This window comes from Kogia breviceps, chromosome 1 (genome assembly GCF_026419965.1).
Source record: "Kogia breviceps isolate mKogBre1 chromosome 1, mKogBre1 haplotype 1, whole genome shotgun sequence".
Taxonomy (NCBI): domain Eukaryota; kingdom Metazoa; phylum Chordata; class Mammalia; order Artiodactyla; family Physeteridae; genus Kogia; species Kogia breviceps.
In genome coordinates this window covers 90,758,072-90,775,893 of record NC_081310.1, presented here as the reverse complement: position 1 = coordinate 90,775,893, position 17,822 = coordinate 90,758,072, and the positions used below count along the sequence as shown (strand labels likewise).

Below are 17,822 nucleotides of genomic sequence, written 5' to 3'. Positions count from 1 at the left end.
CCCTCCCCCACTCTTCTGTATACTGATCAACCTCTTCAGTCTGGGCTTTAAGACCCTTACCACTCATGATTACTTTCTTTCTGAGTATCTTTTTTTTTTCCTCATGTGGAAAAAAGTGCAGGGACAGAGATCTGTCCATCACTTGCAAGATGACATTGGACAGGTTAATTAACTTCAAAGAGCCTGAATTTCCTCACAGTGTTAATGGGTGGATCAAATGGTACAACAAGATGGAAAACACATTGAAAAGTGTAAGTCACCGTGCAGTACAAAGTATTGCCCAGCATAGGGGGTTGCTAGGGGTAAGCCTGGAGACTCTGGACCCATTTGGACAGGGCTGCTGGATCAGAGGTAAAACTGGCAGCATCAGATGGGAGTCAGATACTACCAGGGAATCCTGCCTAGAAACAGGACAGGCAATGAGAAGGGGGGTTCCTTCACCACTCACCCATGCAGTTGGAGGACCTGGCCTCCCATCTGGACCTGACTTGTTCCCCTTTGCCTTACCCTCCTCCAACCCAGACCTGGCTCCCTCAGGTCCCTCTTGCCCCAGAATCCACTGAAAACACTGTTCCCATAAAACCTTCTATTGGGAGCATCACACAAGCTTTGGTCACACCGTCCCTTCTGCATGTTTGGCTTTTCAGCTATGCTAATGCCCATATGCATGTATATTGCGAGCTGTGCTACACTGCTCCCTGAAGCCCACTCTGATCTGGACTGGTGACTCTTTGGGGTTGGACAGCCAGGCTTCTCTGCAACCCAACCTTGTTTCAGTTGTCAGACACACAGGGCCAAGCTGGGTGCAGAAGTCACTCCTTGGGTTCAAATGTCTCTTAATGTGCCTAGACTCCCTGCCCTAGCACCCTGCTAGAGAGCCTGGGGGTCAAGGGTCTCATCCTTCCCCCAATCACAGTCAGCATTCATCCCTCAATCAAGCAGAACAGCTCTGGTCTATTAGACTATGAGTTATGGAAGGTCAGGAACTAGATTTGCCTTGTGATATCTTCAACATCCAGCCTAGGCTAGTAGAGGCTGAGTAAATGTATGTTAAATGAATGAATGAATAGAGTCCAGTCTGTGGTAACTTTATTGATGTTCATCCCTTCCCTTCCCGTCGTTTAGTGGGAGTTGGGGATGGGGAAGAGGAGAAGGCTGGCATTAAGAGGTGAGACTAGAATATAAACATTAATGAAGAGCATCTGAGGTCTTTGACAGGGAGGAGGAACCACTGGTGTCTATTAATGGGGGGCATAGCGTCATTACAGGGATAGGGTCAGCTGGCATTAACGGCGGGGAGGCATATGTGATGCCAGCTACGAGGGCTGGGAGGAGACTGGAAGAGGAAGTGACCAAGGGCATCTGTTCTAAAGTTACTGTGGTGGTTTCTCATGCTTCAGGGTCTCATAAGTCTCCTGGTTCCGGGTGCTCAGGCCCTGGAGGTGGAAGTCAGAGGATAGTCAGGAGCTTGAGCCCATCACAGCACCTCCTACCTACCCCCAGAGGCTCTCCCTCTTCCAAAGTTCACTCAAAAGCCCACCCTCTTCTGCTGACTTCCTGGGGCTGGGGTTAGGAGGCAGGTTCACTCACCGTGTAAATGCCATCTGATTTCTGCAGAGGTAAAAGGGGCAAGGCATTAGAGACCCACATCTCCAGGGCCCCTCAGCATCTTCTTCCCTACCCAGGGAGGTATGTGGCCAGGGGTGGCTGGCCCCCTTGGGCTAGAGGGCACTCCCATGGATACTCTGGGGCATGAATGCACATTTGCCCATATGGCTACCAACACACATATACACACAACATACAACTCTCTCATGTACTCCTTGTCACTCTACACTTGACTCTTCCTCGTCACCTGTTGAATATTTTACTTGTGATTTGGCTAGGTGGCAGGGTGGGTAGGATGAGGTAAGAGGGGGGACCTCTGAAGCTTATACAGATCAGCACCTGAGTCCCATGCCCCCCAGAGGCCGCAGATCCCAAGGCTAAAGCCCCAGAAGGGCTGAGAGACTGAAAAATTGTTGATACCCAATTAAGGAAGGGCCCATACCTCATAGCTGGCTGTAGCTGCCTTTCGCACCTGCAGCTGGAGTAGGGGAAAGGCCATTAGTAAAGGTGAAGTTAGTGGCCCAACCCCACCTCCAAACATTGTACGGGAACCTTTTATTCCCTCTCTTTGGAACCATGCTGCCACCACCCTCACACTTCTCCTTCCAGTCCTCACCCCACACTGCCCAGCCTTACCTTGAGTCGACAGTAGAGCAGGGTGAGGATAATACCATATAAAAACAGGATCGCATCCAGGATATAGCAGAGCTGAGGCTCTCCCAGGGCCGCTGAGGGAACAGAGGGTACCCATGGATTCAGGGGCAGCAGGAAAGATCTGGTGCTCAGAGGAGAGAAAGAAAGGGCTCTGGGAGGTAGGATGAGACTTGGAAGGGCACCGTCCCAGGGAAGAAACTTCATCTTCCTCTCTAGATTCCTATTTCTCTCAACTCGCCCCCTTCTTCCTCACCCTAGGGTAGGGGTAGGACAGGAAGTGTGAACAGTTCTGTTGTGATGGAACTTATAGGTTCTGGGAGTTGAGAGCTTCCCCCTCGGCCCCTAACCCTCTCTTTTTAGCACTGTGGGTTCCTCAGGCACCACTGAGCACTCCATAGCCCTCAAGGGACCCATTTGAGTTCACTGAGCCAAGACCAAAACCTCAGCCCGGGGGTGGGGGTAAAGTGAACGGAGGCAGTGACAAATTTCAGCAAAGAAACCACAGTGGTGTCTCTGCTAAGTCCTGTGACCTATGGCTAAGGGCTGGACAGGAAGGATGTGAGCTGAGGAAAGGAGGGAAGGCAATCACTCTATTATGGGTCATCTAGCCTCAGCCACATCGCTTTTTGCACCCCCAAGTTAAGACACTTAAATATGAAAAAATATGTATGTAATATGTAAAAAGGTGCCTGCTTTCCTTGGCCTTATAGATACCAATGGCTCTGCACATAAGGCTGAGCAAGTGTCTTAGCTCAGGCTCAAGGGAATGACCACAAGCTGTATGGATTCCGGCTCCGGGTACTCTGCCCGGTTACTCATTCCGGGCCACTGAGAGAGGAAGTTTCGTGCAAGGAAAAAAATCAAATAAAGTCTGAGCTCCAGCCTCTATCTGCTCTGACCCCTATCAGAAGGGCTCACAAGCATGTGACCTATGGGTGAAGTACGTTTTATTCTGTGACGCTCTTTCACACACGGTATTACATAAATCTCAAAACTACCCCATGAGGGAAACATCATCGCCATTTTGTAGATGATGAAACCAAGGCTCAGAAAAGCTAAGTAATTCATTTAGGGTCACAGCGTTAAGTGCCAGAGCTGGAACTCAAATTCAGGTTTTCTGCTTTCCAAGTTTGTGCCCTCTCTTTTATGCCTCAGTGCCCCTGCTCCCTCGTCCCATGGCAGCAGACTGGCCGCTCACTTAGTCCTTCCCTCCATCTTCACAGCTGGGCTGGTGGAACTCCATCCCAGTCCATCTCTTTTAATTTCCCCACTTTCCCTTAAGTTTCACTAACCTCTTCCTCCCTGAACCCCAGCTGTAACTATCCCTCTTCAAAACACAGACAACCCAGACAGAGCGAGGAGAGTTTAGAGAACGCCTGGAGCCTCAGAGCTGCAGAGGACTTCCCATTTCTGCCTCCATTTCTCAGCTGACGCTCAGCTCTCTGGAACTGGGCATTGTATGCTGCCCACCCTCACATCAACTGTGCCTTAGCGATGACCCATAGAAGCCGCAATCACGTACTTGGCTATCCTTGCCTCACTCCTAAACACAAGGACAGGCCCCTGCCTTCCTAAAGGGGGCTTTACAAATATTATTTAACCAGCTAGAGATCAGCTCCCAGTGGATAAGACCAAAGGCACCCCACAGAAAATGCTGATCATGGGAAACGGAATTTTTCCCCAGACCAGCTTTTCATGTCATACACCCAACTCCCCTCCTCTGCCAAACTGAAGACTTATGTGTGATTAGTCCTGAAAAAGTAAGAAGGGGACAAGAAAGGAGGGAACTACAATTCCTGCGCCCTGACAGAGACTGGGCAGGAGCAGCCTCAGGGTCTCTGTGCCCATCCTCCCCGTGCCAGCCTCCCTCTGTCTGTCCCTGCCTCAGCCCTCAGACACATGCCCTTGATTCCCACCCTGGAGCCCAGCTCGCTGTCCCTCACCAAACCCTCTTACCTGCTTGTTCAACCAAAAGGAGTAAGAGCAAGGCCACTGCTGGACACATCCTGGGCAGGGGCTGAGGGGCCATGAGCTGGGGATCGGACGCTCTGATGGCACTGTGCAGCTGTGCTCTGCGAGCAGCTCCCTGACCACAGAGTTGCCCCCTTCCTGCCACGCCTTCCTCTAAGCTCTGGCCCCTTCCCCTTCCTGCACAAGAGACCGGGCGGCTCCCGGAAGGGCCAACTAAGGGAGCTAGGAGATCTGCTCTCCTAGGTCTCCGTCCTTCAGTGACCAAGCCCCTGCTACCATGGAAAGAGGCAACACCCATCCTTGGGAAAGGCTATCTAAACCCACCATCTCACTCTAGCCCTGTTCAGAGACAGAGCTCTGATAACTTGCCCCAGACCTCATGATAGCCCCTTTCTCTCCCACCTGGAACTTTGTACCCAGTCTTGATTTGAAGAGTTTACCAATTAGTGTGGGCAGCAAGGTTTGGGCAGGGAGGAAGTAAGGGAAAAAGAGGAAATGGGCAATGGAGAAGTGGAAAGGACAAGAGTCACAAAAGGGGCGGAGATGAATAGGAAAAACTGCTAAGGACTGAGTCCAACGGAGAAGTAAAGGGTTAACACTCATAAGTTTCCCATCAAAGTGAAAGACAGTAAGATACTGAGAAACACATACCAGAAGTTTGGGCTTGGGGCCAGAAGGCGGCTAATTTATTATAATTTCTCCTTTTCCAGTACATGCACAGAAAGCCTGACAGCTAAGCATTCATGTATCTGTACACACACACACACACACACACAAACACACACACACACACACACACACACAGTCCCATTCCCAACAACGGACAGGCTCCGCAGACAAAGCAGGTAGGCAGGGAGGTCCAATGCTGTTCCCGTGCTCACCGATCTACTTCTCCAAACACAATATCTTGGGTACCTAGGAGGTCAGGGGGAGGAGAAAAAAAGTGATGTTACCAAGAATCTAGAACTCATTACTGTGCTCGGGAAACTGAGGATTTCAGTCTATGCCCATAGTCTATGTTGAACAGGAAGTGTTCAGTTTCTGTCCCCAATCAGAGTCTCAAACTCCCTTGCCTAGAACACCTCTACTACACAACAGGCCTTGTACCTATGATGGCAACGACGTCCGCCAACATGTGTCCCTTAGACATCTTGTCCAAACCAGCCTGCAGAGATTAAGACAGCAATAGTGTTAGGCAAGATTAGCAGGGTAGGAGGAGGAGGAGTGAAAGTTCATAAAAATCTCAACCAAGGTCATTAATTACTGGATTCATGTATTAGTGTTAGAATCTTTGGGGTTGGTTCTTACCAGGTGGGCAAAACCAGGAGCCTTGATCTTGCATCGATAAGGGCGGCTGCTGCCATCAGACACCAGGTACACCCCAAACTCTCCCTGTCCAAGGAAGAAGGTTGGCTGCCTCCATTAACAGGAAGAACCCTTTCCTCTGCCAACAAAAACCTCCCTATTCACCCTCATGTCCTCTCTCTCACTGATGAACAAGCATTTATCTGAACATCCATCTCCAGTCACCCACTCCACATACTGTCTTTTCCTTCCCCTTCTTGCCTCACCTTAGGAGCCTCGATGGCAGTGTATGTGGCCCCTGGAGGAACTTGGTAGCCCTCAGTATACAACTTAAAGTGATGAATCAGTGACTCCATAGAAGTCTGGAGAGAGGAAAAACGGAGCATCAACAATCCAGATCTAAACTGTATGGTAGGTGTACCCACACACAGAAAATAATCTCTACCCCGGGCTTCCCTGGTGGCGCAGGAGTTGAGAGCCCGCCTGCCGATGCAGGGGATGCGGGTTCGTGCCCCGGTCCGGGAAGATCCCACATGCCGCAGAGCAGCTGGGCGCGTGAGCCATGGCCGCTGAGCCTGTGCTCCACAGCAGGAGAGGCCACAACAGTGAGAGGCCCGCGTACTGGAAAAAAAAAAAAATCTCGGGCTTCCCTGGTGGCGCAGTGGTTGAGAATCCGCCTGCGGATGCAGGGGACATGGGTTCGTGCCCCGGTCCGGGAAGTTCCCACATGCCGCGGAGCGGCTGGGCCCATGAGCCATGGCCGCTGGGCCTGTGCTCCGCAACGGGAGAGGCCACAACAGTGAGAGGCCCATGTACCACCAAAAAAAAAAAAAAAAAAAAAATCTCTACCCCCAGGGAGTCTAAACTCCCACATGTAAGTCAATGAGCAGAGAAGTTATAGAAAAAGAGAGGTGGCTATGGGAGGTTAAGAATCTTATACAGTGAATTCTTTGAAAAAGGAAAACTGAAAAGTAGGATTTAATCCAAAGATACTCCTCCCCAGCCGCTGCCCCCTTTCCCCCTTTTCCCTCCCCCTATAGCTAACCTTCATCTCTGCTCGTTTTGGTGGAGACACTTTGGCATCATCAACCTTGATCTCCCCAGGAGGCATCTTGTTCAGACACTGTAAGATGATTCGAAGGGACTGGCGCATCTCCTCCACCCTACATAGGTACCTGAAGTAGATGAGACAGACTCAGAGCAAGAGAAGAGCAGCCAGAGGATCAGATGTGAGGCTGGGAGGATGCCCTTGGCCGAACTGAAGAGTGCTAGGTAACACTCCTCATTCTTTTCTCCTAGTACAGCATCTTTGCTTGGCCTGGCCACCCATATAAAACCTAGTCTTCTGATTCGAGTACTGGGCCCTCTCCTAGTTTTCTCAGACCAAATCCTCTCCTAGTTTTCTCAGACTATGTCCTGTAGTATTTCCCTCTTTAATTACCCTCTTAAACATTTTTTGGAGTATAGAACAGGTGAGAGTCAAAGTGATTCAAAAAGAAAACAGTAGCAAATTTTTCTTGGGGTCAGTAAAGAGGAATGGAATTTGAAGCTTAGAATCTAGTAGAAATAGCACTGGATCAGGAGGATTCTAGTCTCAAGCACTACTAACAGAATAACATCCCAGGCTAATCTCTAACTTTTATGCTTCAGCTTTCTCAGCTATAAGATGCAGCCAAAACTAGTTCCATCTAAGACATAAGAAGAATGTAAGGGTAAAATAAAATGTCCCATATGTGCAAGTGCTTTGAAAAGCCCCCTAGTTTAACACACACCAGAGCTCCAATAGATACTGGAAAGTATGAGAAAGAAGAAAGTAGTTAAGAGAAAAGTTAGACAGGGGAAACTAGCTCAAAAATGAGCCAAGGAGGGATCTGGGCCTCACCTATCATAGCAGTCCCCTCGAGAGCCAATAGGAACATCAAACTCCACCTGGTCATAAACATCATAGGGCTGGGTCTTCCGCAGGTCCCACTGGATGCCCGAGCCCCGGAGCATTACCCCGCTGTAGAGAGTATAATGGGACCAAGGGTCACTTTCCACAAACCAAGAAAAGAGGCATGCTCTCTTCCTCAGTCTCCCCTCTCCCTCCCGCACGCTCTGGGCATGGGATACAAAGACAGCATGGCAAGGAAGGCGCCACACCTGAAGCCAAGAGATTAAGCTGGAACCCACCCGCCCCTAAGGAGAGAAGTCTTATTCCTCACACCTAAAACCATAGTTAAGTGCGTCTTCTGCTGTTACAACCCCAATGTCGACTGTCCGATTTTGCCAGATCCTATTGTTGGTCAGCATCTGTTGAGCAAGAGAGCTGGTGTGTGAACACTCTTCATGACACTCTTCAAATACCTCTCTATTTCTTTATAACTGGGGATTAAAATCCCACAGATCCTCTTGGGGCAAAAGAGGGATTTTTCCCACTGACTCCTCCTATCTTACCTCCTCCAGCTCATCAATGCGAAGAGAGAAGTTCTTAGAAAACTCATAAATGTCATCCATAAGCCCAAGCGGTAGGTCCTAGAAGACAAATGGAGAATCGATAGTGAGTGCAGAGTCTCCACTAAGGAGAGCCAGCCCTGCCTCAGGGATACAGGGTTAGCGCTTCCATCAGCCAGGGCTGCCCTCCAGTGGCCACAGAGGATACAAGCAAGGACTGGACATGAAGAGAGGCAGGGGAGCCTGCTCACCTGGTGCACACCTCCTGGCCGGACATAAGCAGCGTGCATCCGAGCCCCAGACACTCGTTCGTAGAACTCAAACATCTTGATAGGACACACTGGGAATTAGTGACAAAGTCCTGGGCCCCTATGTCCAACACCATGATGGTCTACTCCCCCGCCCCCAGCCTGCTGGTGCCCAACCAACCCCTCATGACACAGAGCTCCTCAAGAATATAACCCAGGTTACATATACCTTCTCCCCCTAAATGTTCTCTCTCCTTTCACTCTCGTCTCTTTCATACCTTCTTTACCTCTGGCACCTCCTTCCCTTTTCCTATTCTTTCTTCCTTCTCATACCTTCTCCCTTTCTTCAAACATCCAGAAGAAAGGGGTCATGGCCCCAATGTCCAGGGCATGTGTGGTCACAGCCATGATGTGGTTCAAAAGCCGAGTGATTTCTCCAAACAGCACTGTAGAGAGGTGAAGACAAGAAGAGAAGGATGTAGGAGCCAAGGAGCCAGGCTGACAGAGCAGCTCTGGGCAGTCTGGGGTCTGCATACTAAGCTCCGGTTCGGCGCTCCTAAGATGGGGGGCGGAGGCACTATGCTGTACTCTCAGTGGGCCACAGGAAGAAGGGGATGGGGCGTACCTCGGATCCACTGTGCCCTAGGAGGAGGCTGGATGTTGAGCAACTTCTCCACAGCCAGTGAATAGGCCTGTTCGTTACACATCATGGACACATAGTCTAGCCGGTCAAAGTATGGAAGGGCCTGGGAAGAGGGAGGAATCAGGATCACATCTAACAGGCCAAGGAACCCTCAGTCTGGCTGCTACAAGCACTGCTCTCAGTGGGCATCAGAGGTCAGTGCTGCATAAACCTTCCCAATCTCAGGAGCCTCAGAAAGGCAGGATGAAACACACTGAAGGGGTGAAGGTGGGGGGACGCTGATTTGTCGTGTTTGCCAATTTCCATGGTGAAAATACTCCTACGAAGTCCCACTTTAAACTACCAACATTATGTAACTGACCACAGACAGCGCTGGGCTGAGTAGCACACCATTACACAATATTTCCACTATACAGATACAACAGAAGTAAATAACTAAAGAGCACAGCACAGAAAAATGTAGTGAAATAATGAAGGCATGGATTTTGATACCTCTTACCTCGATTTTTAATATACTAGATCACAAGCTACTATAATCTGATTTTTAATAACAGCTGTGTTTAACAACTGGGTCACAAAATTCCTGAAAATTTAAGAGTCTGTTCTCGTGAGCCAGTATGAGTTAGCTCCAGCACACCACTGCCAACCAAGTCTTCTGGGCCAAGTGACGCTTCTGTCAAAGAAGAACGCCTCTCTGAAATACTGCAGGAGAAAGGTAATCTCAGGAGGAAATTAAGAACACCAAGAAGAATGGGATTTGTTTCTGTAGGAAGAGTCAGGTAGAAATGCTTCTTCCCCAGAATACCAAGAAAGCTAAGTCCCAGCTGTACGCTGAACCAGCTTCAGCTTCCAGGAAGGAGGCGGAGCTAAGGCACCTCTCCTTGGAACAGCCAGTTCTTGCCCTGATGTCACTGTGACGTGGGATAAAGCTACAGGGGTTAACTCCATGGACTCTGGGACCAGAAACCATCATTGCCTGGACTCTTTGGGGGAATCACATTCTAGTCAGCTGGTTCTAAATCCTAACCCCATCGTCCTCTGTTATCAAGGGCTTTCTTCATGATAGTTAAGAAAAAAACTTCAGATTCCTATCCCAGATCCATTTCTTCAAATCTGACCCTCATTATTTGGGTCACAGAGTTCTCCTAAAAACAGCAAACTCTGTTAAAAACTCCCTCCCGGTCACTCTGACTCACTGAGTATTTCGAAAACAAACTTAGAATGCTGGAAGATACAAGAATCAGCTGTTAAACCTGGGGAGTTGACGTCTCTCTCCTCCTTCCCTGACCCCAGGGACACCAGCTTTGACGTACTAGTATGACATAAGAGCAGGGAAACTGAGGCACTAGAGTAAGGATAAAGGGGTCAGCCAAAAGTCAGCCAGAGAAGAGCTAGGAGTGTAGCTCCAGCTCCAAAGTATTTCTGTTAGATAAACAAAATCCACATGATTCAAGTCAAGCATCCCCTGCCACATCCCTCCATCCTCCCAACCAAAACCGTCCTAATAACCTGAATGGGCTACTCCTCTCAACACCCTCCTCCCCTAGGGTTTTAGGGCAGCGAAATGGCAAAGTCCCAGGTTAAAGCATTCCAGGTCCTGTCAACAGGTCCCCGTTCACCCCCCACACCTGCAGATAGGTCTTGTATTCAATGAGCTTCTCAGTGCCTCGGTGCAGCAGCCCGATGTGAGGGTCACACTTGCGCACCATCTCCCCACTCAATTCCATCACTAGCCGCAGGACTCCATGGGCTGCTGGGTGCTGGGGCCCAAAGTTCAGGGTCAGGTTCGACACCAACGTGTCCTTTGGAGGGTCCACATCTGAGAAGTGGGAAATAGTTGAGCCAAATGGTAATTCCTTTGAGAACCCCCAAAAGACAGCAAGGAGTTAGCATCTCCCTGGAGACTTTCCATCTCACCATTCCATACCCTGCTGATTTCCTAACCTTTATCATAACCAGGAAGAAGACCATTAGATGGGAAAAAGGGAAGGGAGATTAAACTTTCTGATGGGAGGGACCATGAGCCTCACTCTTTCCGTGTCTCTCAGGATACCTTTAAAAAAAAAATTATAATAACGATAGGTAACACTTATACAGTCCTTATTATGTGCCAGGCACTACTCTAAGCACTTTACTTATTTTAATTAATTTAATTATTTTAACAACCATATAAGTAGTTGATACTATCATTATCCTCATCTCATTGGAGAAATTGAGACCAGAATGACTAAATGAATTGTCAGAGTTAGTAAGTGGCAGAGTCAGGATTTAACTCAGCCTGGTCAGCTCCAGACTCCACACTCTTAACCACAAACACTGCTCTCCAGATGTATCTGCTGAATGGCCAACTAATTGGGAAATGTATACTTAATTCTTACTACTACTAATTGACAGTTTATACCCTCAAGAGGCTTACAATTTAATTTGGGAAATAAGTACATGTGAGAAACTAGTAACACAGGTCAAATTTACAAGTTGCCAAGTTGCTTAGCCGTTAAGTATTTAAAGAAAGGAAAGAACACTGTGAAGATCTCGTGGAGGCAAGATATGAGCTGGTTCTTTTTTTTTTTTTTTTTAGCGGTACGCGGGCGTCTTACTGTTGTGGCCTCTCCCGTTGCGGAGCACAGGCACCAGACGTGCAGGCTCAGCGGCCATGGCTCACGGGCCTAGCCGCTCCATGGCATGTGGGATCTTCCCGGACTGGGGCATGAACCTGCGTCCCCTGCATCGGCAGGTGGATTCTCAACCACTGCGCCACCAGGGAAGCCCTGAGCTCGTTCTTAAACACAGGGAATGATTCAAATAGGTAGAGAGAAGAGGCATCCCATGCTATGGAATGAACACATGTCAAATCTTAGAAACAAGAAAGTAAATATCTGTGGAACTCTTGTTTGCCAAGAGACAGAAGATTAAGTGTTGGCAGGCAGTAGGGGGTAGTGGTTCAATTATCAGTATTATTTATTTATTTAAAATTTATTTATTTTATTTATTTATTTTGGGCTGCATTGGGTCTTCATTGGTGCACATGGGCTTTCTCTAGTTGTGGCGAGCAGGGGCTACTCTTCGTTGTGGCGCATGGGCTTCTCATTGCGGTGTCTCTCTTGTTGAGGAGCACGGACTCTAGGCGCACGGGCTTCAGTAGTTGTGGCTCGCAGTCTCGGTAGTTGTGGCACACGGGCTTAGCTATTCCGCGGCATGTGGGATCTTCCCAGATCAGGGCTTGAACCCGTGTCCTCTACATTGGCAGGCGGATTCTTAACCACTGCACCACCAGGGAAGCCCCAATTATCAGTATTATTAATAACACTTAGGGAGGACTTAGCATGAGCCAATCACTACATTATGTGGTTTATGTTACTTGTATCTCATTTAATCCTTACAATAACGCTATGAAGTAGGTACTTTATTCACTGGTAAATGGAGAGTTGAGATCTGAAACCAGAGTCTACCTATGCAACCAAAATTCTTCACCATGGGCTTTGGAGTCAGACAGACCCATGTACAAATCCACCTGTGTCCTCGACCACTTTTTAATCTCTCTACACCACAATTTCCTCAAAATTGGGATAATATTAGTATCACTCTCATAGGGTTTTGTAACAACTAAGTGAAATAATGCATACAAAAACACTCAGCACATGGTAAGCACTCAGCTGTTGTTACTGTTAAATTTTTGAAAGGTTAACTGGAAGTTCCTTTGAAGGTTTTCGAGCAAAAGAATGAATGACATGCTAAACTGATGTTTGGTGAAGATAAAGGCATAGACACTGTATAGGATAGCTGGAGAGAGACTATATCAGTGGCAAGAACCCATCAAAGAGACTTACGAAATAAGGTCTAATACAAAATAAATCGAAACAACAAAGGGAGAAATGACCAGATGTGAAACATTATTAAAGAATCTGGGGCTCGGGCTTCCCTGGTGGCGCAGTGGTTGGGAGTCCGCCTGCCGATGCAGGGGACACGGGTTCGTGCCCCGGTCCGGGAAGATCCCACATGCCGCGGAGCGGCTGGGCCCGTGAGCCATGGCTGCTGAGCCTGCGCGTCCGGAGCCTGTGCTCCACAACGGGAGAGGCCACAACAGTGAGAGGCCCGCGTACAGAAAAAAAAAAAAAAAAAAAGAATCTGGGGCTTGCCTGGTGGCTCAGTGGTTGAGAGTCCACCTGCCAATGCAGGGTATGCAGGTTCGTGCCCCGGTCCGGGAAGATCCCACATGCTGTGGAGCAGCTGGGCCCGTGAGCCATGGCCACTGAGCCTGCACGTCCGGAGCCTGTGCTCCACAACGGGAGAGGCCACAACAGTGAGAGGCCCGCGTACCGCAGAAAAAAAAGAATCTGCGTGTTATTAGACATAGACACGGAGGGCAAAAGAGAAAAAAGAGCCAAAGATGACTAAAAAGTTTCAATCCTGAGGGATTAGGAGAATGAGGGAGTCACTCATCTAAATTAAAAATCACAAGGAAGGGCTTCCCTGGTGGCGCAGTGGTTGAGAATCCGCCTGCCGATGCAGGGGATACGGGTTCGTGCCCCGGTCCGGGAAGATTGGCCGCTGAGCCTGCGCATCCAGAGCCTGTGCTCCGCAACGGGAGAGGCCACAACAGTGAGAGGCCCGCATACCACACACACACAAAAAACAAACAAACAAACAAACAAACAAAAAAAATCACAAGGAAGAGCTAGTTTTGATGAGGGGGAAAAATGTTTTGTATTCAGAAAGGTTTTCATTTGGGTGCCAGTGGGAAAAACCACTTTGTCAAGAGAGGGAGATGGAAATATACTGAACCTCTGGAAAAAGCTGAAGCTAAAGATATAAATTTGGTAGGGATCTTCAAGGGTTGACTGGGACCTTCTCTTTCTTTTCTCTTGGAATATTCTACTTGACAAATATCTCCTATTATCACTATTGTCACGTTTGTTGAGTTGCAAGGTTAAAGAAGCAAAAAGAGTTGGCGACTAAAATTTGCCTCACACAGAGAGCTCAAGAGCACTCAGAAATCAGTTTGGGGCATGGAGGGGTGTGGGTTGGGGCAATGGCACTGGGCACTCACCATTCCAAGGTGGAGGCTTCCAGTGGGCTGTTTCCTTGGTGGGGTACATGACAGCGCCCCCAAACTGCTCTGCCCATTCCACATCTGGCTGCCACTGCCGAGCACCTCTGGGGAGGTAATAACAGATCCTAGACAAAGGGCCTGAACAGTGCTTGGTTCCTCTGTTCCCATTCACTTTCCGGTGGGCCCAGGAAAAGGTGTCTTGGATTCTTCAATGCCAAGTCACTGACACAGAGTTGTGTCGCTTTGGTAGAACAAACTGGAACTCGAGAGATTCCATCCTAACAACTTATTCCTGAAATCACTTCACCTATCACCCATACGCATGCAAAGCTGGGGAATCCCAGCTGCTTTAAATTCTGCTCATATTCATATTCCCATCCTGGTGAATATGAACTCAAGAAAGGTGTTTATTCAAAGTCAACCCAAGAGTAAGAAAAGAAAGAGGGGTGGGGCATGCTGGCTCCTTAGCTCTGCTCAAGTATGGCCAGAACAATGCACTGGGGCCAACCCGGGGATTCTTGGTTTATGTTTCTCCTTTAAGTCTATCGGGGTTGCTCTCCTCTTCTTCCACAGCGTCTAAGGAGGCTTTTCACCAGTCACGCCCCACCCGTGAAGGGGTTTGGGAAAAGCAGCAGGACATAAGGGGAGGGTGACATTATCACTAACACTGAGGCGCAGACTCTCCCTCCAACTGATTTCACCTCTGGCAGATCGAGCTCAAACCCTCTTTCCTCCCTCGGCCAAGGCAGGCACCACTGGATCCTGCAACTCGATAGAGCAGGCCTGGGCGAGGGGTCACAGGCCTGGGTCATTCTTTTCTAGGGGGGGTCACAAGGCCCGTGGAGTCCCTGGACTCGAGAAACCCTAGTCCTGGGGACAGCGCATCGAGGGCTGCCCTTGGTCTCACCTGGTGGGCTGAATCGGCAGTCGGGCCCCAGACCCGGGCCGCAGCACCAGGGCCGCGACGCCCCGGAGGCCGCATAGAGCCCTGAGCGTCGCCATCTTGCCCCGCCACAGACTGAGGGAAGGAGAACCGGGCGGAAGTGCCTCTTGCGCGCCTCCTTGTGGGCTTCTTGCCTATTGGCACCACGCAGCCGCCCTCTTGGAAGCTGGCGGGGTCGCCGAGCGCGAACCTGACAACATCCGGGTTCTGCACCCCGGCTTCACTTTCGCTTAAATACCGGAGGCTGGGGCTCCTGCTTTCCACCGCTCCTGGTGGGCTCTTCTAAGGCTGAGCAGGAGAAACTTGCAGTTCCTGCTGCGGGCAGCGGCGCCCCTCGGCGCACCATCGCCGAGCTGCCTGCGCGCCTTAGAAAGTGCCCTGCCGCCCGGAGCCAGGCAGACACTCACATGGGGGCCCTTCCCCACTCCTCGTCTGAGCTGTACCGCTGCTGTAGCCCTGCTCTCTGGTTGTGTCTGAGCCCTGCCCTCTGGGGTAGACCCGGGCTTTGCCAATTACCTCCTTATCCCCGAATCCAAAAGATTCGGAGCCGGGACAGCTAGCTAATTTCCAGACGGCCTAAATGGGTTAGGGAAAAGGGGCCCAAGTGGGGCTGGGCGTGTCTGAGAGCTCCTGCCAAAGTAAAAGAGTAGGATGCAAAGGCCACCAGCATTGGAACGGGCTGCTGGGGTGTGTAGGAGCCACTTCATGAGGAGAGGAGGTCCCCTATGGGTGACCCTGATATCTGCCAGGCTTCCAGAACCCACAGAATTACAGATCCAGGAAGTGCCCTTAGCGATGCCTCGCACTCCACTTCCATCCTGGGTCAATCTCTTTTACCTCATATCTTTCTGACCCGGCCTCTGTACTGGCCAACGGCCTAGAACTGTAGTATCACCAGAGTCTGATTCTAATCCTGTGTGGACAAGACAAAGAGGAGTTCCAGCCTTGGAGCTAGTTCCTGTTCTCTCTGCCTCCAAGCCCAGCTCCAGCTGGGCCACCCCTTAACTTTGCACAACCCTCCCACTTGGGGCCTGGAAAGAGGTCTTCCCCAGATCTCCTCCAGACAGGGTGCCTGGGCCACAGCCCACCAGCAGGACAGCAGGGTGAGGCAGACAGACCAGGAGAGTGGCAGGGACAGGGAATTCTTAGGTATAAAGAAAGAGGGGAACGCCAGACTTCTAGCCTGGGAGTTGACCTAATGGGAACTGTACCAAAGGGTGAGGCCATATCCCTGGCTGTGAGAACTGACTGGGACCTGGGTGGGCTCGGCAGCCCTCACAGCGCTAGGCAGAGGCTGTGCCTCCCTGCCCCCCTCATTCACCACCCTCTCCCTGGGCCTTCTTTCCCGGTATAGCTGAAACACAGTGAATGTGGTGATAGTGAGGGAGGACGATGTGGGGACTGCATTTATTTGCCCTGATCCAGCCTAGGAGAAGTCAGTATAGACTCCGGGCTGCTTGGCCCTAGGGGCAACTTAAGCTGGAACTAGGGTGAGGGATCCTGGGGGGCTGCCTAGGACACTGCATCTTTTGTGCCTTCTCCCTGCTGCCAACACTCCCCCACACACACACTGCTGCTGTTACTCTAAGGCCTTTTGTCTCTCGCTGCTTACTCGCCCCCTTTGTCCTCATCTCAGATGCGGGTGGACAGGGGCAGTAAGAGTCCTCTGGTGATAGCTCCTCTTGCTCCTGCCTCTTCTGGTCGCCCATCCTTTGTCTGACTCCTGCAGCACCAACCCCCTCCACTTAGGACCAGGGTCAGGGCATGTGGTGGGTCCTGCAGTCAGAAGGGGGTGGGTGATAACAGGAAGTGATGGTCACCAGGGCAGGTATTAGCAACCTGAGCAGGAAGGGAGTGGAAAAGGAAGTATTCTGGCGGATGGGATGTGGAGGACAGGAGGTGACTAGGCAGAGAGTGAATAGAGGAATGGGGGCAGGGGCAGGTGGTCTGCCTCTGGGAAAGGAAAGTGCTGACTGTACTCTCCTTCCTGGGGATATCCTGGGGAAAGGAGTGGCATAGCATGGGGTGAGCAGAAATTGCCCCTACTTCTGAACCCTTTCCTTCCTTGTCTCGAGAATCCACCCCCAAGACTTCTTTGCTGAGTTCTCTCCAGTCCCAAACCAAGGGAATCATTTTGCTTCCTTTCCCTAACATTACCTCTTCCTCCCCAAGCACTCTCTCCATCCCAGGCACTGGGTTCCTGTTTCTCTCTGTTCCCTAATTTTCCTGTACACACAATGCTGCAACCACCCGCTCCCTGTCCCATGGGGAATGAGAAGTAAAAGATTACTAGGTATTCCAGGAACCACTGGGTTCTTAGGACAAGGTGGGGCCGAAAAGGGGAACCAGGTGGGGATTCCCTCTGATGGATTGACATAGGGTACTTCTGGGTTCCTGAGAGAGCACATCTTTCCTGTGCTGGGGGCTAGCTGACTTGAGGCTGGGGGAGGGTTTAGGGCAGTTGGGAGTGGGTAGGAGCAGGGCCAAGAGCCTGGGGGAAGCTACTGGGAGCTGGGCCAGGGAAATGGGGAGTCAGGAAGTGGGGAGGGGGAGCTCTGGGGGGAATGGAGGCTGGAGGCAGAATGGCTGTCTGGGCTTCTGAGGGGGCGGGGAATGGTAATTCAGGAAAGGGGATCCTGAGGGAGAGAAGAGACGTTAGGGAAGAGGAGGTGCCACCCTAGATCTTCCTTCTATAAAAGGAAGAGTCGTTAACCCCTCCTGCCTTGTCCTCTGCCAGCTCCCTGTGCCTATTCTAAGCAGACTCATCCTACCTTTGGGCAGTACACTCCCTGATCACTGTCTCCTTGCCTGCCCCTTCTCCCTGCCTCCTGTACTCTCTCCAGCTTCTTGGTCCCATCCTGAGCAGTGTCAAGCCACCTCCTTTCTTTGTTCTGCCCTCTTGATGCTTCCTTACCTGTTCCCCACCCTCTTTCCCTGGCAGCTCACTCAGTTCCCTCGGCCCTGGAA

The 17,822-nt window shown here is 50.4% G+C and overlaps 2 protein-coding genes across 2 annotated transcripts; both read right to left on the bottom strand.

The window, feature by feature from the left end:
• Positions 1-1,067: 1,067 nt before the first annotated feature.
• On the bottom strand, positions 1,068-4,712 carry FCER1G (Fc epsilon receptor Ig). The gene is made up of 5 exons (XM_059067674.2): positions 4,219-4,712; positions 2,245-2,336; positions 2,051-2,086; positions 1,591-1,611; positions 1,068-1,436 (listed from the first exon to the last, which is right to left on the bottom strand). The coding sequence occupies exons 1-5, from the start codon at positions 4,529-4,531 to the stop codon at positions 1,374-1,376; spliced, it is 525 nt and encodes a 174-aa protein (XP_058923657.2). The 5' UTR covers positions 4,532-4,712; the 3' UTR covers positions 1,068-1,373.
• Positions 4,713-4,890: 178 nt separating this feature from the next.
• Positions 4,891-15,259, bottom strand: NDUFS2 (NADH:ubiquinone oxidoreductase core subunit S2). The gene is made up of 14 exons (XM_059067230.2): positions 14,820-15,259; positions 13,910-14,016; positions 10,491-10,681; positions 8,845-8,965; positions 8,553-8,665; positions 8,223-8,297; positions 7,975-8,052; positions 7,745-7,830; positions 7,421-7,540; positions 6,584-6,713; positions 5,805-5,900; positions 5,542-5,625; positions 5,341-5,398; positions 4,891-5,148 (listed from the first exon to the last, which is right to left on the bottom strand). Exons 1-14 carry the CDS (start codon positions 14,912-14,914, stop codon positions 5,111-5,113), a joined length of 1,392 nt encoding a protein of 463 aa, XP_058923213.1. The 5' UTR covers positions 14,915-15,259; the 3' UTR covers positions 4,891-5,110.
• Between the last annotated feature and the right edge of the window lie 2,563 nt (positions 15,260-17,822).

Coding starts and splice junctions, on each gene's coding strand:
- FCER1G (XM_059067674.2), bottom strand. CDS start 4,531: ATGGGTGTTGCCTCTTTCCATGGTAGCAGGGGCTTGGTCACTGAAGGA. Junction 1,612..2,050: donor CAGCTACAGCCAGCTATGAG/GTATGGGCCCTT, acceptor TTACCTCTGCAG/AAATCAGATGGCATTTACAC. Junction 1,437..1,590: donor AATCAGATGGCATTTACACG/GTGAGTGAACCT, acceptor TTCCACCTCCAG/GGCCTGAGCACCCGGAACCA.
- NDUFS2 (XM_059067230.2), bottom strand. CDS start 14,914: ATGGCGACGCTCAGGGCTCTATGCGGCCTCCGGGGCGTCGCGGCCCTG. Junction 5,399..5,541: donor CTCCTGGTTTTGCCCACCTG/GTAAGAACCAAC, acceptor TAATCTCTGCAG/GCTGGTTTGGACAAGATGTC. Junction 5,149..5,340: donor GGACGTCGTTGCCATCATAG/GTACAAGGCCTG, acceptor CTGACCTCCTAG/GTACCCAAGATATTGTGTTT.